The sequence below is a fragment of the Sorex araneus genome, chromosome 1, assembly GCF_027595985.1.
Source record: "Sorex araneus isolate mSorAra2 chromosome 1, mSorAra2.pri, whole genome shotgun sequence".
In the NCBI taxonomy this organism is placed as follows: Eukaryota; Metazoa; Chordata; class Mammalia; order Eulipotyphla; family Soricidae; genus Sorex; species Sorex araneus.
The window spans coordinates 20,842,694-20,864,556 of NC_073302.1; the positions used below are offsets into that span (position 1 = coordinate 20,842,694).

The window sequence follows — 21,863 nt, forward strand, 5'->3', positions numbered from 1 at the left end:
AATCACCCATGTAGGGACATGGCGGGGAGAAAGTTTCTGTATAGAGCGGACGGCCAAGTCCGGGGGGTGGGGGGGGATTTCTTGGTGGGTGTCTGTTCAGTTTGGAAAAGGGTTTTACTGGCAGACCCTCCTTGCCACCCCCATCCCTCACCACCCCTCCCTCTTTCCTCCCCAGCATCTTCCTCGTCTTCTTCATTCAGGAGACTAAAAAGCCACCGTCATCCACTTCCCAGAGTTCAAACTCACTTTCATCAACTTGCACTTCCCACGTTCCGGGCACACGGGCTGAATCTGCCACCAATCCCAGACTCCTGCCCCCTCCTTGTCATTTTTACCAGGAGACTTCTGGGCTGCCCCCGGCAGACTGCTCTGGGACACGTAAAAGGGAGGTGAGCAGTACTTTAACCGTCGGGGGCAGGGGGGTGGATGCGGCTAAACGGGTCTCTACTACTGAGAGGTCAAAAGGCCTCCCGGCCATTAAGAGCTCGGAACAGAACCCCACCAAGAAAAGCGAGAGGTTGGAAAGATGAGCCTCCGGGGGCCCGGCTGAGGCCACCCAGGGATGACCAGCCCTGATGGATGTGGACCTGGCTCTTGGCAGGCAGGTGAGGAAGCACTGGCCCCCCGAGACTGCTGAGCTGAGGGTCCTCTCATTTATTTATTTATTTGCTTTTTGGGTCACACCTGACGATGCACAGAGGTTCCTCCTGGCTCTGCACTCAGAACTATTCCTGGCGGTGCTCAGAGGACCCTATGGGATGCTGGGAATCGAACCCGGGTCGGCCGCATGCAAGGCAAACGCCCTGCCCGCTGTGCTATTGCTCCAGCCCCGGGTCCTCTCTGAGACCCGGAATGTGCCTGGAGACACACACACCCTCTCCCAGGTTTCGAAGAACGAAACACGACAAACACGCACAATCCCCCCACGGAGGGCACTCGGCAGGCTGGGAGGGTGACATGTTCCAGCACGGACGAGGGACGTCCTGCACCGTCTTAGGACAAGGAATTTCACCCGTTTCTTCTTCCCTTCTCGGAGCGTTACTAGACACGGTACCTAGGGGGCTCGCGTGTCCGGCGTGGAGCCTGTTCCTACGGGTCAAGCACCCACCCGACATATGCAAAAAAACTGGCTAAGACTGAGACAGCGTTCCTGGTGGAAACTGACGACTGTATGGGACGTTCACACACACAGAGACATCGACACTCACGGTGGCTGGATAAAGTATAAATATAAAACAAACAGGAACTCTCTAACCAGAAGCACACACACACATCACCACCCTCCACCGCCCCGGACCACCTGAACTAAAAGTGAGGAATAAAAGGGACAGTTCTCTCTGCCACCAAGAGAAGGGTGTGCTCCAGGGGACCCCCACCCCGCGAAGCGCCCTCGACGGCAGGAGAGCCTGCACGTATTCCCTGCTTGCCCCCACCCCCCATGCTCCGTCCACGGCCCATGCCTGCAAACACTTGGCTGCCACAAAGCTCAGGCTTCTTCATAGATGGCCCTGTGACAAGCTCAACTGGGGCCAAGGCATGTGGCACAGGACACTCCTCCTCCAAGGTTCCCAGTGAAGTCAGTTGGAAGGACCCAGGGGGAGAAGAAAAAAAAAAAAAAAAAAAAACACGGCATGAGAATCGAACGCACCTTACGACACAGTTGCACCTCCCAAAGGACCACCCGGTCCTGTTCCTCTCCGAATCCTGGGCCCAGGGGTCATGGCAGGAGTTATAAATAGCTCTCACCATGCACAGACACGGGCCAGTCGAAACCAAACAGTCGTTTCATGAGCCCTGCCTTCCCTTTAAGACAGAGCCTCTGTCATTTCCTGTCCCCCGAACTCGATTCTTGGTATTGGTCTAATGCGAATTGAGATCCAAGACATTGATCTGGCCAGCCACGAGCAGGCCCTGCCTCCCAGCTTCGCTGGGGTGCGGAGAAAGAGAGGGGCAGTCTCCCCACTGGGGCTGGGACTACGGCTGGGCCAAGGCACCCCTCCAGATGTGACCTCAACATCTCCCTCCACGCACTGGCCTGGGCAGCTCTGGTAAATCACTTGGTGTCAAAAACCCGGATAGAATCCCACTAACCGACCCATGTTCTGACCCAAAGCTGGAGTCGTTCCGTAAGCATATGCACAGAGGGGGGAAAAACCAAGGTCTGGCCAAAGCGGTACTACCGTTAAGACCCCAAGAGACCCCCAGAGCCACGCTAGCCACATCACCAGGGTGATAATGCCTCTGACACACAAAAGGATTGCGGGGGGGGGGGGGGGGGGGGGACTCAAAATTCCACCACGATCATGCAAACTCAGTTTGAACCCTCGCAGAGTAAGAGGCTATGGATGGCCACCTCACATCACAGCGGAGAAGGACGACATGGGGAACAACACACAAGAGCGAAGCCAAAGGCGGGAAAGAGGAAACGGTACAACAACGAGGGAGTTTTTAATTTCCGTGTCCCCAATGAAACAAACCATTGGCCGTTTCCTTCCAAGGCCCAGAGAGCGTCAGCCGCCCACTGACGAGCCATCTTAGCCAGAGGCCTTGTTTGAGTTCACCTCTGTGCGGGGCTGAAACTATAAGCAAATTCTTCCCCCCCCCCCCCCCCCAAGCTTGGTCTAAAGTCAAGCTCTAAAGAGGGCCCTTGAAATTTCAAACCTTATTAGAAAAAAAAAAAAAACCTCCTAAGGCAGAAAAGCAAAACATTAAGTAATAAGAGTCTCCACTGTGAAACTGTATAAATGATGACCTTTCACCAAAATAACTCAGCCCATCATCAAATTACCACCCCGCGAGTCCACAATGCCAGATTTTTCGCCCGATGTTGGAAGGGAGTATGGGGAACCATCTTCGTGATTCTACACAAACCAAAGGGACACAAAATCCAGCCAATGCCGGGCTGTGGGCAAGGACGGGGAACAGACTCGGGCTAGTAAAAAAAATGAACGCATAGAGCCATTGCTGGTCCACTGGCACGAGGAGCAGGACGGGAGAGGGGGCCAGGCCAGGTCAGCCCTGCATCTGGGTAGACACGACCAGAAACAAAGAGCTGACCCCTGTCTCCCCGCCACAGACCATCCTGCACCTCAAGTGCCCTTCCAACAATTCGATCCGCGGGACCAATATTTTTATTCTTGAAAGGGCACAGGAATCGACACACCAGAAATGAGTGATTTTCAACTTCTTGCGCCGGCTTCTCTTTGAAACCAACCAAATTTTGGCTGCACGGAACCAAGGACTCGGAACCCGGTGTCAGGACAAAAGGATGGGCCGAGACGGTTTCATTCCTTGCACCAGCCAGGACCTGTTATCTACCATCGCACTTTACTACCATTTGGGGTTTCTTGTAGGCGGTCCAGACGGGGGCCCAGCTACCCCCTTCCAAGTCCCAGTTCCTCCCCATCTCCCCCTTCATCACTTGCAAAACTCAGGCCCACCGTTGCAAGAAACGTCCTGAGTTCTTAAAAATGATAAATTTTTAGACGGTTCTAAGGCATCGGCCTAAATAATTCAAAAGGAAACAGAAAATTTTTAATTATGCTATTTAAAAAAAATCTCATTCTGAAGATGTCAGAATGTGGCCAGTCAGCCTTGACGGATTGTGTTACTAATATATATATATATATATATATGTGTGTGTGTGTGTGTGTATAAAATGTCCTAAATGCAATGGCCATGTTGGGAAGTGTGGGATTTCTGCCATTGTCAAATAGATTTCACAAAATGTACCTCCCCTTAGAAATTTGAATCCCCACAAAATGGAGTTGGCAATCAACCCAAGAGTTGGGGCACCCTTTCTTCCAAGATCATCTGGAGGCTAGCAAAAGGAGGTACGCGTTTCCCTTCGGGACCCTGTGGGGAGGGGGCAATCTGATCGACAGCCTCGTCCAGATCTCACCCTGCAAGACCCGACAATATTGCTCTTCCTTTGGAAAGGAAGAAAAAAAAAAAAGTAACTTTTTTTTTTAAATTCAAAATTCCCAGCATGTTCAATCAGCTCCTAATGAATCATAAATATAAACCTTCAACTTGAGGTGGGTACCTTATTTTCATCTGTTAAATTAAATTTCAATTCAGTCAATATTTGCCAGGGAGGGGGGGAGGGATTTTTTTTTGTTTGTTTCACCTTCATCTGATTCATCTTAAGGCCAAAAAACTACATCAAATACTGTTTGCATACAGGCTTTCATCTTCCAGAGACAACTGCCCTTGGCTTAAGCTTTTGTTTGTCTTTTTATTTTTTTCCTTTAAGAAATTAAATTTTGAGGTTAGAATCAGCTGAATTGCTGGTTTACCCCCATTTTTTTCAAAGTAAGTGTTCCATTAGGGAAGAAGGGTAGGAAGCGTCTCCCTCTGTTCTTCCCTCTTCTTCTTTCCTTCTGATTTAGTCAGTAAAATTTGTGCTTAAAAAAAAAAAAATTTCACAGACCACCCCCCCACCAAATAATGAAAGCTATGGATTTTTTTCTCCTTTTGAAAGTAATCAAAATTGTAAAGGAAAACACCAAATGTTAATAAATTATCAACCTCACATCACCATCAGAGAGGCCAGAAACCAATCTGGATTTTTTTTTTAAATCATAAAATTTTCAAATTGAAAGAGTAAGCAGGCATAGAGAAGGAAAATTTCTTTCTACCAAGGATTCCTCAAACCTTGTCTTTATCACCAGATTCAGTTGCATGTCATAAAAAATGAGCTTCTGTGAATCCACTGTTAGTTTTTTCATAATAATGTTAATTATGCATATCTTATTTTAATGGCGGTCTCTCCTACAAATCTGTGGGTTACTCAATTTGTATAATGCAATAAATTTCCATTTTTTTCCTACAGAATATTGCTCAAAAAAGGTTCCTCATATTTTCTGGATGAAACAACAACAACAAAAAAAGAAATGCTTAGACCTTTCAGGAAACAAAATCAGAAAACAATCTTAATTATTCCATCAAAAAAGAAAAAAGACACAAAACCCAACAAATGCAGGAGAAAAAAGACAAGGTTTCACTCTAACTTTTCCAGTTTCTATTTTTCTTTAGAATCTTAGGGTTTAAATGCAGTAAAATGTAAATGCAAATTTAAAAAAAAAAACACAAATTTGGGTGTGTCCAAAGCCAATATTTTAAGAATCTATTTTCCCTTTTTAAATCCTCCTTCTTGGAAATAGAAAAACTTTAAATATTGCCAAATGGTGAAATTAGTCTTTTTTACCCGCTGAGCTAAACAAGTTCCAAATTGCAATGAAGTACAATTTCTAATTGCTTCATAAAGCCAATTCTCTCAGATTTCCCTAAACTCAACAATTTCCCTCCTTTCCTCATCTCAATTAGTTTTTTTCTCAAACTAAAATGAGTTGAGCAGCCAAACTGACTTTGGTTTTCGGAACATTTTTGCTTTCTCCCCTTCAAAAACCTAAATTCATTCAAATTCTAGCTTAATTTTCATTTACATATTATCTGGATTTGGCTTCGGAAATAAAAAAAAAAATTGTCTCCATATTCCTGGAAAGATCAAAGTGAAAATCTGCACCCTCCCAGAAGAGAAAAAGAGAAAAGAAAAAAGAATCTCTTCCCTCCCCTGTCTGCAAAGTGCAAACTTTGGGGAAAATAAGAAATAAGAATTATTTCTTTTCAATTTTAATTTCTCTTTTTTTTTTTTCTATTTACAAAATAGTATCCTCTAGGTGGCGTCGTTTTAATGGGAAAAAACTACCGTTTGAAGAAAAATTAGAAAAAAAAATTGAGAAAGGGAAATAGGGCCTAAAAAAAAAAAATTGTTGCAAAGACGGGTGGGGGGGGGAGACAGGGAGGAAGGACCTCCCGGGGGGGTGGCAGGGGGTCACCGGGGACCCCCCCGCGCGCCCAGGGGGTCAGGGAGAAACTGGCAACTGGGGGGGAGGGCGGAGGGGGGCAAAGAGCTGCCCCCGGGGTGGCAAATTTTTTTTTTTTTTTTTTTTTTGCAAAATGAGAATTGTCCAGGCTGAAATGGCTGCTGCCGCCGCGTCCTCCGGCCGCTTTGTTTTCGGGGCTCCGGCCCCAGCCCGCGGCCGGAGGGGGCGCCGGGCGGGGGCCCCCGCGCGCGCCCCCCGCGCCCCGCGCCCCCCGCGCGCCGCCCGCCCCGGCCCCCGCGTACCTGCGGAGCCGCCGCCGCGCCGCCCGGCTGGCTCATGGGTCCGCGTCCCGCTGCTCCGGCGCCCGCGCGCGCACAATGCCGCCGCCGCCGCCGCCGCCGCCGCCTCCTCCCCCGCCCGAGCCGCCGGGGGGGCGGGGGCGCGGGGGGCGCGCGGGGGGGGGCCCGGCCTCGCCCCCCCGCCCGGCCCGCGCCCGCCGCCGCCGCGCCGCCGCCGCCGCCCCCCGCGCCCCGCCCGCCCCCGCCGCCGCCGCCGCCGCCGCCGCCGCCGCCGCCGCCGCCCGCTCCGGGCCTGGCCTCGGCCTGGGCGCCGCCGGCCTCCGCGCCGCGCACACAAAGCCGGCCGGGCCCCCCGGGCCGCGCCGCGCCGACGCCCCCCAAACTTTCCCGCGCCGCCGCGCCCGCCCCCGCCGGCACGCGCGCACGCGCCCACCCACACCCCCGGCTCGCGCGAGCCCCTCCGCGGGGTCATGGTCACGTTGGAGGGTGGAGGGGGTGGGGGGAGGACGGGGGACACGGGGGGCCGGGGGACCTAGGTAGGGGGTGGGGGGAAAGTTTGGGGAGCTGGCGCTGGGCAGGGGGGACAGGGGGGTCCTGGGAACGCTCCCGCAGCCCGCCCACCCCCAGACACACACACACACCACACGCACACACACGCACACCCCCGCACACATAATAAATAAATAAAAGAAAGAAAGAAAATCAGATGGATTTTTCAAATAAAGTTTGCAGGGCTGGCCTGGTGGAAGGGAGACTCTCCGGGGTTAATGGGGCCAGCCCTAGTGTTGCCTCCCCCACTCCCCAAATTCTAAGGCGATTTAGGAATAAAAGTTTGGGGAACTGGCTGCCCGTCAGACAAGGGGGCCCTATTCAGCGCCCCCCCCCAATCACACTGATGTTTAAGATAAATATTTGAGGAGCTGCTTTTCGGTGACAGGCGGGAAGAAGAGTCTCTCTCTCTCTCTCTCTCTCTCTCTCTCTCTCTCTCTCTCTTTCTCTCTCTCTCTCTCTCTCTCTCTCTCTCTCTCTCTCCCCCCCCCCATTCCTGTTCTTGTTCTTTTTTTGTTCTTAAGAACATGTTTATTGTCAGAATGAAAGTTTGAACAACGACTGGCTCCAGGGAAGACCAGGATGGTGGCAGGTTCAAGACAGCTACCCCCCCCTCCCAGCCCCACCATCCCAGATGGGTACACACACACACACACACACACACACACACACACACGCACACACCATCAAGTTGATTTTTAAATGAAAACTTTAGACGCTGTGCGGATGTGACATTCATAGTGAATGGAAGTTGTTCTGTTCGCCGTGCAAAAAATTTCCGATTTCGTACAAAGCTGATCAACTGCCTCTTTGCGACTTAGGAAAAGTTCGAAGGGGATTTCTTCTTCCGCTTGTTCTCCGTTCCCCCAAATCAGAACTAGGTTTTTTTTCTCTCTCTCTCTCTTTAAATTAAAAGGGTGAAGGACCCATCAAAATTCCCGAAAGATTGTAGGACTGCCCCCACCCCTCCCTCCATGGATTGATCCTGACACCAAGTTTTTGAACAACTGTCAAGGAGGAGAAAACTCTATCCCTCCCCGGGAGACCAAGAGAAGAGTACTTTTCAGAAATAAAAGCATGGGCAATTAAGGGCAAGCCTCTCTTTCTCCACCCTATCTTTCAAAAAGAGAAAAATCCGTTTCTAAGTCGTAATGCATGAAGAATAGCACGGCAATGACACCGGAAGGGTTGCCCAATTTTTTTTTTCCTCTGCAACTCCCAGCAAAGTGATTATTGCTTAAATGTCAGAAAACTGGAGGATGGCACAGCAGACGCTTTCTCTCCCTGAAAGATGAAAATATAGGTAGGATGGGTGGAACACACAGGGAAGGCTGAGGAGAATCTGTTAACGGTGCCCCCCACCCTGCGAGAGGCTAGGAGTCATTAAAGAAAAGTGACGCCGGTCACGGCCAGGATGTTTCTGGCAGAGGTTTGGCCGCCTCTGCCAAGGCTGCTAAAGAGTGGGCGCGGGTGAGTGGGACAACCTCCGGGGTCCGGCACAGTTAGGAACCTGTACTCTGGGCATATGAGTCTCCTGCCCAGCCATCCCTCAGCCATCAAGTCTCTAAGCTCTTGTTACCCACACATACCCCACGCTGGATGTCTCTCTGATTCCATCTCTATACAAAGATTCCTAGGACCAGTCTCAAGTCTTCTTAACCTGGTCTCCAACCCTGAAGCAGAACAAAGCCAAAACCAGATAACATTCGGTCATTGTGTGTGTGTGTATGTACGTGTGTAAGGGGAAGGCTTCCCCCCCTCCCCTTTAATCCTTCAGAGAGATTCTGCAGTGTGTACTGTGCCTTGCACACGGCTGACCCCGGCTCAATCTCTGTCTCCACACAGGGTCCCGAGCATTCTCTGGAGTGACCTGTGAGTACAGAGCCAGGAGGAAGCCCTGTGCATCACTAGGTGTGACCCCCCCAAAGCCAAAAATCCGAATCAAGAACCGATTTCTACATTAGACAGAAACGAAGTCATTTGGGGCCCTTCAAAAGCTTATCCCACCTCAAAGGACCTACGCTTTGACGCAACACATTTCTGGAATCTTCTTGACCCAGCACGCTGCCCCCCAGAACCAGCAATGCTCCACAGCACTGACATAACATGGTTCTCCAGAGCCTGGCAAAGTGGAATGAGCTGCCTCGGGTCCAGCCTGGCCCCAGCCGTCCATGCTCCATGATCTGCAACCTACGGCTCCCCGCCTCCATGCCTCGCTCCCTCCCCTTCAATTGGCACTGACTGACAGTAACAGCATCCCCTTCCTCGGGAGTATGCGGGAATGGAAGCACCTGCGTGTGAAACCTTGACAAGTGTCCCTGAGAATGCAGGCATGCCCTCCAACCCAGCGAGCACGGGAACGGGAAAGAATCTGCTAATCTCAGATGCCAACCAGCTGCGTGGCCTGAGCTACACTGCTTTTGTGGTCATCAGCAGAAAGAAACTCACATGAGGGGCTGGAGCAATAGCACAGCGGGTATGGGTGTTTGCCTTGCATGCGGCTGACCCGGGTTCGATTCCCAGCATCCCATATGATCCCCCAAGCACTGCCAGGAGTAATTCCTGAGTGCAAAGCCAGGAGTAACTGCTGTGCATCGCTGGTGTGACCCTCTCATAAAATAAATAAATAAAAAGTAAAAGAAACTCACATGAGACTCAAAGAAGGGGAAAGAGTGAGAGAGAAAGAGAGAGAGAGAGAGGAGAGAGAGAGAAGGGGGGGTATTATTTGGTTCAAAGAAGACATGGATCCTGGAACCTAAGGAACGGAAATGGGAGAAAGCCTTGAAAGAATTGAAGAACTAGGATGTCCGAAGGACCTGGTTTAGCTCTCCTCATTCTGGGGCACAGGCTTAGGTTAACTGAGCCCTCACCCCTCTTTTCTGGGTTTCTCTCTGTCTCTCTGTCTCTCCCTCTCTGCCTCTCACCAGTCCATGTTTTCTGTTTCTTTGGACACAGGTCAAAACAGCCTCCACCAGCAACTCAGGAAGGAACTTGTAGGGCTGAGTGTGGCTCAGGTACCAGACAGTAAGCACCCCAGGAACCAGACCACATTAGGGGCAGGTCACTGGCCCCTCCCCTGCTGAAGCTCACAGAGGACCATGAGGAACTGCTGAGATTGTGGGGCTCAGATCCTGACCCGCTGACACATTCAGGAGGCATGTGTCACGCAGAAGGAATCTGGAGTTGAGCATGGGGCAATATTTCCCATGAGGGTATGAAATAGATGACAAGTGTCACAGAAAAGTAAGAGGCCGGGAAGGAGAACAGAGAGATTGGGAGTGTCTCAGAAGTTGCCTGTGGGTCCCTGAACAGAATCTGGGGCTTGGCTAACTTCCTATAGTTCCGTCTAGCTGCAGAAGATGCTGTTTAGGTGACATGGGAGGTTCTCAAGGGTGTGTGTGGGACAGAAGGACGGCAGGGACAGATGCTGTGCAATCATCTCTTCTGCCAGCCCAATTTCTTGCTTGCTTGCTCTTTGTTTGTTTGTGAGTGTTGTTGGTTTTAACTGTCGTCAGTTTCAGAGCTTTCCCCCCGGCTCTGTGCTCAGGGCTCACTCCTGTTTAGGACCCCTGTGCGGGGCTGGGCTCAGACGGGCTTGGCCGTGAGCAAGGCAAGTGCCCAACCCACGGTACTCTTTCCCTCCCCACCTCTTGCACCCTGGGTTTCTTCTTCTACGTCTGAAAAATAATGGAAGTGCTTGTTTGTACCAGCCCCCACCCCCCAGGGACGATGTGGATTCCCTGGGTTTCTACACTGGGGCAGGAACCACACAACCCAGTCCTAAATGTTCTCCGACGTCTTCATTGGACGGCGACTTGCTCCAGTGGCCTAGGGTCACCCAAACACTCTACCTACCGGGATGGTGCAGTGCCAGGGCCTGGTGAGCATTACTGCTCCCTCCCAGTGCTGCCAGGGACCACCAGGACCACCAGGGCCACCGATGCTGCTCAGGGTCCAAGTAGTGCCAGGACAAACTCGATTCCTGTACCTGCAAAGTACATCCCCTGATGCCTGATCTCTCTGTCATTCTAAAATATTATCATTATATCACTCGCCTCTTCTCTGTGCAGAGAGGACAACATCTCCCTGTCTTTGCAATTTCTATACATTTTATTTTCATAAAGTAGTTCACAATAGCTCATTACAGATAATACTCAAGCACCCACCCAAACAGCAAGCATCTTCCAATCACAAAAAAGAGGGAAGTGTGTAAAGGTTGTTGCTTTCATTCTGGGGCACTTTAAGCCCATATATAAGAGAATACAAGCAAGTATGATAAGCTTGTGTGCTGCTTTAGGTACCATCAGTGGGCTAGAGTATCGCAGCCTCGAACTCCAGGAAAAACTGTGTCGCTCTCTTTCTGGGACTTTGTTTTAGTCTCTGGATCTTGGCCGTTGATGAGGTTACATGGCTCCAGGGGCAAGTTTGTGGGTGTGGCTGCCAAGCTACTGGAAAACTGGGGATCTGGGTGAAGGAGGCCCAGTCCCGATCTGAGCAGGCTTGGAGATCTCAGCCACGGGTCTCGCATACCTGGGTTCCTCTGTCGTTTCCTTCATGCGTGAGGCTTGCTCGAGTGTGTGGAGAGTGGCCTTGAGCATGACTGAGGCTGGGTTCTGGAGGTTTTTGGCTGCCGGGGCTCTGCTTGGGGAGGGGAGGGAAATTCAACCCGCCCCTCTCTGAGGGGGCCGTGGTGAAGACAGCCTGGCATGGGGGCAGGAGATTCTGCCTCCCTTGTCTTAAGGATAAGGAATTTGAGATTCAGATCCTTAACCAACACATTCCATGGCAGACCATCTGATTTGCTTGCAATACTCCCTCCAGGGTGCTCTGGCTGAGCCCATGGAACTTTCTGGTGATTGGAAGCAAAAGAGATACTTCCAAGCCTCTTGCTATGGAGCTGTCGTTTTTCCCATTTGCCTTTCTTCCAAATTTCTCTCAGCACAAAGAAGTGGCAAAAGGTCGGAGCAACTTAATTCCTCAGTTAAGTTCCTAGTGAGTCCTGGTGAGGTTTTAGGAGATTTCCACATCTCCATAGGACCTAACCAACCCCCTCTTTTCTCCTCCCCCTACCCAGGGGAGGTGAGTCTAGAAGAGAAAGGCAGAAGGAAGGGATTCCAGGATTGGAGACCAGTCCTCAAAAAAATAACTCAAACTCATGACTGGCCCAGACCCAGACTCAGAATCAAGGCCAAATCGGAGTAGCCCATCTCTGGTGCACACGGTGCCCAAGAGCAACAGCAAATGCTTCTGTGCATCTGCATGAACAACTGTTTGCACAGTCGCATCTCCCGGAGCCTGGAGAAAGACCAGCGTGGCGGTGACAATGCCGTCCCGTGTCTCCAGATAGACCTGCATAGGAATCACTGATCTGCATTCACCAGAGTATGACCTGGGATCCAGCGAAGAGTCTCACCTTCCTCATCTCTAAAATGGGCAAAACCCGGAGCTAACCAAAGCAGGTTACTTCAAGGACTTATACCCCCGATGCACAAACTGCATTTTAGCCTCTGTCCCCACACATTTTCTTTTTAACACGTTGAAGGGAGTCATCGCCCTGGGTAGGTAGGAGGAGGTGGCTAAGCTCCCGGCACAAGGTCATCTGGCCACACAAGGCATCCAAGCAGCTTTGGAGGCAGCAGCTTCTCAGTGTGGACGACTGTGTCCCCCCCCAACCCCCCACCCGGCAGGAGAGGGCAGCAAACCTGAGTTCTGCTGTGGGAATCACAGCTGGAGGAGGACCCAGTTCGGGGAAGAAAGAAGGAGAAATGATGGCGCATGAGCTGGCCCGGGACAGGGCTCAGGCTCCAGCCTCTGACCCCAGCTCAGCCACTTTCCAGCTCTACACGCCTCTTGGTGGAGGCCTCACATTGCCCTCGCCTTTGGGGTTCGATGGGAATAACTACAGACAGACCGATTTTCCAGGAGCGCAGAAAAGACGCTGTGTGTACATAGAGGTGCTCATAGATTGCACAGTCCATACTCCAGGTGTGAGTGAGGCTGGTTCTAATCACCACCGGGCCTCCCCGTGCGTAGCTGTGTTGCTGTTGGGGTGTGGGCATGTGTGAATGACCTGGTTTGGTTGTGCTGCTCAGGGAACCCCCATAACCAGGGGAAGAGTCTGAGGCACGGGAGCCAACAGCGCCCCTCTCACCAGTAAACGGGCACACGGACCGATGGACACACTTGGCCCTCCCTACGTGAGACACCAAGAAGCAGCGTTGACACATGGGGAGAGCCCAGCAGGAAGTGCCTTGCTCCACCCTAACCGTGAGGAAACAAGACGGCCCTCAGGGCCAGGCATCCTGCAACCTCGCTGGCCTGGGCGCTTAAAAAAATGCTTCATGCTCCAGAAGACAAGAAACATGGAGGAACGGCTGCAAAGGAAACGCACAAAGTGAGCGATCTAGAAGTGGACCCCAGGTCAGGCTGCAGAAAGTTGCTCTTGAGAACATTCTGGGGACAACTGGCAAGCGTTGGCTGAGGTAGGTCCTAAATAATAGTAGATGTGTCAATAATGGGCTGGAGCAATAGCACAGTGGTTGGGCGTTTGCCTTTCACGCAGCAGACCTGAGTTCGATTCCTCCGCCCTTCTCGGAGAGCGCGGCAAGCTACCGAGAGTATGGAACCCGAGCGGCAGAGCTTGGCAAGCTACCCGTGCGTATCGGATATGCCAAAAACAGTAATATAAGTCTCTCAATGAGAGACGTTACTGGTGCCCACTCGAACAAATTGATGAGCAACGGGATCACAGTGTCAATAATGGTATCAGCTCATACTAAATTTCCAAATTGATAGATGTTCTGTAACCCAGGACGCTGATGTTCTTGCCTTTGGTAGTACACACTTTTTACTGGAAAGGGGAGGGATTTGGGTAAAAACCCCCGTGTTCCTGGCTGTGCTCTTAGGAGTGGCCCCTGTGATGCTCAGGCATCCACGTGTGGTCCTTGGGATTGAACTGGGGTCAGCCACAGGCAAGGCAAGTGCCTTACTTCCTGTGCTATCTGTCCCGCCTGAAAGTACATACTTTCGATGTGCTGAACATGACGCCTATAACTCTCAAAGGGTTCAAGAAAAACACTGCATTTATATGATACACATGCCTGCATGTATGCGTACATTTATCATATATGCAATAGAACAGGGCTGCTTGGCTGTCTATCAATGTCAGTGAGTCAGAATAAGTAAGACTTCTTGGTATTATTCTTTTCATCCTTCTATGGAACCAAAATTATTTCAAAAATTAAGAAAACATTGCTGAAATGTTTTTCAAAAGTCCAAAGCCTACTGAAATTGTTTCACCAGAATATAGTCTTCGTTATATATTTGACAATAAAATTTGATTCATTGATCAATGTTTTACTGTACCCATCAAAATGTGAGTAACGGGAATTTCCTTTTGTGATGATTACTCATACTAGTGCCAATTTTCACAGGCAAATTTGGTGTTCTAACTCTTTCTGAAGCAAACTGAGGGTCTGTCAGGCAATGTGAGCCAGTAATAATCTTTGCTGGGTGCAGTGTTTGTCTTTGTTTAGTTTGCTGTTGCTTATTTTTACCACGTTAGGTTTTTATTTTTCTTCTGCAGAATTTGTCATTTTCAGTATTACTGAAGGATTTTTTAATTCATCAAAGTCAGACTTTTTTCCCCCTTTCTAAAATGATTATTGTATAGTTTAGGAGGATTATAAACCCTAGTAAGGCATCTGAATTGCCTGGGTGAGGTGGGGGGCTGGGAGGTGGGTTTTTTTTTTCTTCTTGACATAGACAAGCTTCTTAGCCTCTGTCTGCCCCCACAACCCCCGAGATTCTGGATCAGCTTGTCTGGTAAAACATGGATAATTTTAATTTTTGTTTGTTTGTCTTTGGTCCACACCTGGTGGTACTCAGGGCTGACTCTTGGTTCTCTACTAGGGGATCACTCCTAGCAAGGCTCAGGGGACCGTATAGGATGACTGAACCCAGGTCGGCCACATGTAAGGCAAGTGCCCTACCCACTGTACTATCGCTCTGGCCTCCAGGTACCTGTAATTTTAACAAGTGCTCACCAATTAGTATCTGGAATAGTCACTGGCCCATTGCTTGTCAAGGCAGCCAGCTTGCCTTTTATTGCTAAGCAGCCAAACCGACTGGGAAGACTGAACAAGTTCATGATCTCTAGAAGGCCAGCACAGCCTTTAAGATCCATTAAAAATGGATCTTAGGCTGAAAAAAATATTAGCCGGTTGATTGTTGAATCAACCCAGACCTTGACTCTCTTTTCGGTATTAAGAGAAGGAACTTCCTTTTATCATTGTGATTCAAATATTTATAGCAGGGATCAGAGAGATAGTACAGGAGGTAAGACACTTGCCTTGCACGCTGCTAACCCTGATATGAATCTCTGGCACCATATATGGTTCCCCCAAGCATTGCCTGGCATCAGTCCTGGGCATCAAGCCAGATTTAGCCCCTGAACATCTCTGAGTGTGCCCCCAGAATATGTAATAAATGATCCAAATTTAACCATCTTCAAGTATGCAGTTCAATGACATCAAGTATACTCACCGTTTTGTGTGTCCACCTCTAGGACTTTTATGGTTCCAAAATGAAACTTTGTAACATTCCATAGTAACTCTCCATCACTTCCTCCCAGCCTCTGGAAACCTCTGTTCTCACCTTCTTCCCCTCTGACTTGGATGTTATTCTCCCTACAGCGTAAAGTGGAATCAAACCATATATGTCCCGTTGTCTTTGACTTATTCTAGCTAGCACAATGTCTTCATGTTACAGTTAATAAATTTCATTCCTTTTAAAGGCTGAGTAATACTCCATCTGTATGTTTGGGTCATATTTTGTTTATCCAAAACATTCAGATTGTACATCTTTTCGCTAGTGGTATAAATTAAGTGTTTGTATATGTAATACCTGTTCAAGTCTCTTCTTTGGCTTCTTTCAGGTATATACTGCAGAGCAGAATATTTGTATCATATGGTAATACTATGTTTAATTTTTTGATGAATCACCATAATGTTTTCTATAGCATTAAAAAAAAGGAACATTTTTAAAAGCCACTTTAATAAAGGTAGCACAATGATTAATCATTCATGACTTTCATCCCAAGTCTATTGAGAAACAAAATCCATACATCTATCTTTGGCAGCCTCAGAGCATCATGGGACATCATGCATCCCCCTCGTCTCCATGGTAGACTCACTGCACGGAAAGCGTCAACTCTTCACAGCTCTGTGCATCGACTCCTACGTGCATCTTCGTGGACCTCCTCTCTGAAAAGACAGGGTCTAGTTCCCCATCCTCTAATTCTGAATTTAATCACATGACTTGCTTTTTGATCAAGGGGGACCTTTGGCAAATTTTGCATAAGTAGCAACTTTGGAAGTGTTTGCGTCCCTAGTTTTGTGTTGGCGCTGGCTTCTCTACCCTCATCGTGGGAATATGCCCAGGCTAGCCTCCTCCTAGAAGAAGAGAAGAGAAAGCTGAAGCTGCTCCTTCTCCCCTCCTCACTCCTGGGAGCCCCCAGCTATGGGATGTGAGTGTATTAAACAGCTCAGGAGAGGCTTGAAGAACCATCCCAATTAAGTCCTTAAACCCCACGCTCAAGCGCTTAATAAACACGGGCTGCTCTGTGTCTCTGAGTTCTGGATCGTGTGCTACGTGGCAATGTTGTGGCAATAGCTGACCAATACCTCTCCCCCTTCTCCTGGCCAATTGGAAGCAGTTCGTGCATCTGTTGCTGGGTGCTAAGACAACGGGTCTTACGGAGAGGTTGTGAGTAGGAATCGCCAGCGCTGGCCTAGTGTACGCCTGGCAGCTACAGCCTAAAGGCTCACTTCTCATCTTCTGTCTGGTCTGTTGGGAATGGGGACTACCTGCTCTCTCGGGCCCTGCAGTCTAATATCGCTGCCTAGAGAGCCCCGTCTCAGCCTATGTGCAGCCTGTGTGTGGGAAGGGTTGCCCTGCTCATCTCTCAGAGCCCTCCACAAAGGACCAGATCCTGCCAATCCACCCTATTGGCCTCAAATGGCCACCGGACAGGCCAAACCCGTGGGAGTCCGTTTCAAGAATCACTGTCACGGTCACTGTCATCCCGTTGCTCATTGATTTGTTCGAGCGGGCACCAGTAATGTCTCTCAGTGTGAGACTTATTGTTACTGGGTTTTGGCATATTGAACACGCCACGGGGAGCTTGCCAGGCTCTGCCATGCTGTTTCAAGAATGTGAATGCAAAGTTTCCTTTTCCACTGAAGAGGTGGGATTGCTGTGTAGGAAAAGCCCAACTACATACTGCTAGCACAGAGGGAAAGACCGAAATTCTTATGGCAGGATTAGATACCCTAGATCCCACCTGGCCTGAAGCTCTCTCTCTCTCTCTCCCTCTCTCTCTCCCTCCCTCTCTCTCTCCCCTCTCTCTCCCTATCTTTCTCCCTATCTCTCTCTCCCTCTCTCTCTATTTCCCTATCTCTCTCTGTCTCTCTCTTCCTCTTTCTCTGTACTTTTAGTTATATGAATCCCAAGAAAAGTATTTTAAGGTTTTGTCTTACCTTGTTTGTTGCTGTGAAGCCCACTGGAGCCTGGCTTAACAAGCAGGTCCCTCATAACCGAAGAAATGATTTTGTCTTGTATTCCTTCTGGGTCATGTTTTCTTTTTCAATTTACTTTCTTACTGAATCACCGTGAGATACAGTTACAAATCTTTCATGATTGAGTTTCAGTCATACAATGATAGAACACCCATTCCTCCACCAGTGCGCATTTTCCACCACCAATGTCCCCAGCATCCCTCCTGCCACCCCCCCGCCCCCGCCTCATCCTACCCCCTGTCTCTGTGGCAGGTACATTCCCTCTTTACTCTCTCTCTACTTTGGAGCATTATGGTTTTCAGTACAGGCACTGAGAGGCCATCATGTTTGGTCGTAAGTCTACTTTCAGCGCACATCTCCCTTTCCTGAGTGATCTCTCCAACCATCATTGACTTAGTGGTCCCTTCTCTATCCCATCTGCCAACTCCCCTAGCACATGAGGTAGGCTTCCAAAGTGTAGTCATGCTTTGATCATCACTGTCACTGTCATCCCGTTGCTCACTGATTCACTTGAGCGGGCACCAGTAACATCTCCATTGTGAGACTTGTTGTTACTGTTTTTGGCATATTAAGTAAGCCACGGGGAGTTTGCCAGGCTCTGCCATGCTAGCGGGATACTCTCGGTAGCTTGCTGGGCTCTCCGAGTGGGGTAGAGGAATCGAACCCGGGTCGGCGGCATGAAAGGCAAACGCCCTACCCGCTGTGCTATCGCTCCAGCCCATTTTGATCATATTGTTACTTATTGTCCTGGGACTTTCTGCTGTATTGTCAGCCCCACTACTATGAAAAAGCCATGTGGTTTATCATGGCTTATCATCACTCGCAAATTTGAGGCAAAGTCCTCCAATACACACACACACACACACACACACACACACACACACACACACAGAGACACACCCTAAAACAACATGATTTCCCCCAGACTGACCCCCAACACAGGGAGAACGAGGGCAGGTGTGAGCGCTCGTCCTGCTCAGGCAGTCCTGGAGCCGCCTGCTGTCCCGCCTGGTTCCTGCGAAGACAGCCTCCGCCTACTGCTAGGGTCACCCTTAGAATATCACATGACACAGCGAGCACGCCCCTCCCCAGGCCACACTTCTTGTTGCATTGGCGCTTTGTCCTCCGCAGAGCCTCACACTTGCCCAGTCTTTACCCAAACCAGGATGGGGCCCAAGACAGTAGCCACGGGAGCCTTCAGGGAGGCCCTCGCTCTTGCCTGTGGGTCCACAAGAGACCCCCGGAGCAAACCTCCGACTCGTCGCAGCTGAGACGCAAGATGTGAGTGGAAGAAGATCTATGCGTGGCATTGTTATTTCAATAATTCAGAGTGGAAATCCTCCCCTGTCTGCTAAGCAACAGACAGCTCCACACCCAACCCCAACCACTCCGAAATTTCCCATGGAGCAGGGCCCTAGAGCCCAGGAAGCTGAAAAGAAAAAAACTGAGCCCCAGACTCCACAACACCGGGCAGATCTCCCGGGGAAGTGGCTGAGTTCATAGCGCACATGCCTTGCACCTAGGGGGCCGGGAGACTGATCCTGGACACCACGTGCCGCATCCCTCCACCTCTGCCTGGTGGTGCTGGGAGGGAGGTGGCCGGAGGGGTTCCCCACAGCAACTGAAAAGCAAATATGGCAAGGGAAAGCCCCCCCCAACCCAGATCTTTGCGATCTGTTGAATATTTCGTTCAGAAGTTTCAATGTTCGGCTCTATGAAATGAGGAACAGCCCTCCGCATCCACCTGTGTTCTCTCTGCCCAAAGACAAATGCAGTCCAGATCCTCCAGGCCGCACTAGCCTGTGGGTGCAGATGAGGTCACACTTTACTTTTTTTTTTTTTTTAATTTTATTGAATCACTGTGAGAGAGTTATAAGCGTTCATGTTTGGGTGACAATCACACAATGATCAGACACCCATCCCTCCACCAGTGCACATTCCCCACCACCAATCTCCTCGGTATACCCCCCCACTTCCCCACCCTCCCCCTGCCTCCATGGCAGACAGTATTCTCCATACTCTCTCTCTACTTTCGGGCATCGTGGCTTGCAACACAGACACTGAATGTACTACACTTTACTTGTTGATTTAACAAATACTTACCTCAGGTGTGCAGTGAGACATCCCTCTGCTTTAGAACCATCCATCCTTGGAATAAACTGTTGAAGCAGGTACTGTTTATTATCCTCCTTGTTTTACAAATGAGGAAACTGAGGCACAAAGCGATCAAACAGCTTGATCAAGGATACCGAGGTCTTTACTGAATCTGGATTCAGATGCTCGGGGGGTGGGGGTGTTTCCTCCAGGACCTGTCCTCAAATTTATTTATTTATTTATTTATTTATTTATTTATTTATTTATTTATTTATTTATTTATTTAGGCTGGAGTGATAGCACAGCGGTTGGGCTTTCGTCTTTCACGCGGCCAACCCGTGTTCGATTCCTCCGCCCCTCTCAGAGAGCCTGGCAAGCTACCAAGAGTATCAAGCCCAAGAGGCAGAGCCTGGCAAGCTACCCGGGCATATTGGATATGTCAAAAGCAGTAACAATAAGTCTTTCAATGAGAGATGTTACTGGTGCCCGCTCAAACAAATTGATGAGCAACGGGATGACAGTGTATTTATTTATCTATTTATTTATTTATTTGCTTTTTGGGTCACACCCAGCAATGCACAGGGGTTATTCCTGGCTCTACACTTAGAAATAACCCTTGGCGGTCCTCGGAGGACCATATGGGATGCTGGGAATCAAACCCGGGTCGGCCTTGTGCAAGGCAAATGCCCTACCCGCTGTGTTATCACTTCAGCCCCCTGTCCTCAAATTTACATTGCTACCCTGGTCCTCACAGTTGCGAATCACCCCCTACCCATAATCCCACAGCTGAAAGTCCCCCCCCCCACACCCCACACTCCTACACCCATAACAGAAGCCTTTGGGCCTCCCTAGAAAGGCTCCGTCCTCTCTCTAACCTCACAGTTTCTGGAGTCTTGGGGGACATTGCATGCTGCTGCTGATGCTAAGGGCAACTGAGCCTCTAAAGCTTACCATCGCCACTGCCTGTCACCGTAACACCGCTCTGTAACACACAGTCCCACACTCAGTGGCTTCATATTATGAGGGTGAGTTGAGCTCATGAGTCTACAGGTCAGCTGGTTCTCTCAGTCTTGGCTGGGTTTTACTCCTGTGGCTGAAATTGGCTGCGTGTCTGCTGGTGAGTGCTGGCCATGACTGGGACACTGCAGGCCAGTTGGCTCTGGGACCCTCATTTCAGGCAGACTAGCCCAGGAAGGTCCACTTGGCAAGGGCAGGGGAGAAACACAGACACTTCCAAAGTGTGCAACACTGGGGCTGGAGCGATAGCACAGCGGGTAGGGCGCTTGCCTTGCACGCGGCCGACCCGGGTTCGATTCCCAGCATCCCATATGGTCCCCTGAGCACTGCCAGGGGTAATTCCTGAGTCCAGAGCCAGGAGTGACCCCTGTGCATCGTCGGGTGTGACCCCCCCAAAAAAAGCAAAAAACAAAACAAAACAAAGTGTGTAACACTTCCCCAGCCTCTGTTGCAGCCACATTTGCAGTCACCCCATTGGCCAGTGCCAGACATTCAGTGGACGCCCCTGGTGAGAAACAAGGGGGGGACAGTCCTTGTGGGTCACGCGGGGCGGATACACAGAAGGCTCAAGAACCAGGGTCATGCGAGCATTGCATCTACCAGACTGACCTCCAGCTTGCTCTCCTCTCAAAAACTGCCAGAGCAAAGTTAAATTTTGGTATAAAAAAATCATTTAGACCGAATGCAGTGCAAGTCCATAACTGGAATCTATGCTCTGAGACACACACCATTTCTTTTATTTTCAACACACCGTTTCTAATCTAGGGACAGAGCAGGGGTCCGCCAGATCCAGAGGAGGCCTGCCTTCCGGGGACAAAGTGGCCCTCCGTGAGCCTGGTGCAGGACTAGGGTCTGAGCAATGATGTAGGCACAAAAGCCACGTCCAAGCAGGTGACAGCAAGACCGACTGTTCCCAGCCTCTAGCCTCTTCGCCTCTCTTTTTGTTCCTGGAGAGGAAGGAGACTCCAACCCCATGGGTTGGCACCACTGGAAATTGGGCCCTGGGTCCCCCGCTACTTCCAGGAGGGGGCAGGAGGATAGAAAACCTCCTCCTCACTCCGGGAGAGCAGGAACTGCGATTTTCTGGGCTCACATACCCTGCACATGGCCTGATTATAGTTCTTACTTGGAGACTGGGGAGCTCTATTGAGGCAGCAGAACAGGGTTCTAAACCTTAAATTCTATGGCCTCTTTGCCAGGACAATGTGCCAGAAATAGCAGCCTCCTGGAGGTGGAAAAGGGCAAGCCCTGCGGATAAATCATAACCAATTTTTGTTTTTTTAAAAAAACAACAACATAAAAAGAAATGTCAGAAAAAACCTCAGTCAACAGAACTTCCCAAAGCAAAGCGCCTAAAGCATCCAGCTTCCTATTCCAGAGTTATCGGGACATTTACCATGGTGGGTCCTTGTCTTTAGGAGACAGGCTTATTGGAGACCACACTCAGAGGGTCCGAACACCCTTTCCCAGAGCTGGGGGGGGGACCACTGCAATTTTTT

General features: G+C 50.0%; 1 protein-coding gene across 4 annotated transcripts in view; it reads right to left on the reverse strand.

Moving 5' to 3' along the window:
- Nucleotides 1–6,234, reverse strand: part of ZNF618 (zinc finger protein 618) — a 192,905-nt gene extending 186,671 nt beyond the window's left edge. For all 4 annotated transcript variants that reach the window (XM_055121867.1, XM_055121879.1, XM_055121873.1 and 1 more), the window contains exon 1: nt 6,131–6,234. In XM_055121867.1, the coding sequence (XP_054977842.1) occupies nt 6,131–6,166 (36 nt within the window). In that variant the 5' untranslated portion in view covers nt 6,167–6,234. The remainder of the gene's footprint in view (nt 1–6,130) is intronic.
- Between the last annotated feature and the right edge of the window lie 15,629 nt (nt 6,235–21,863).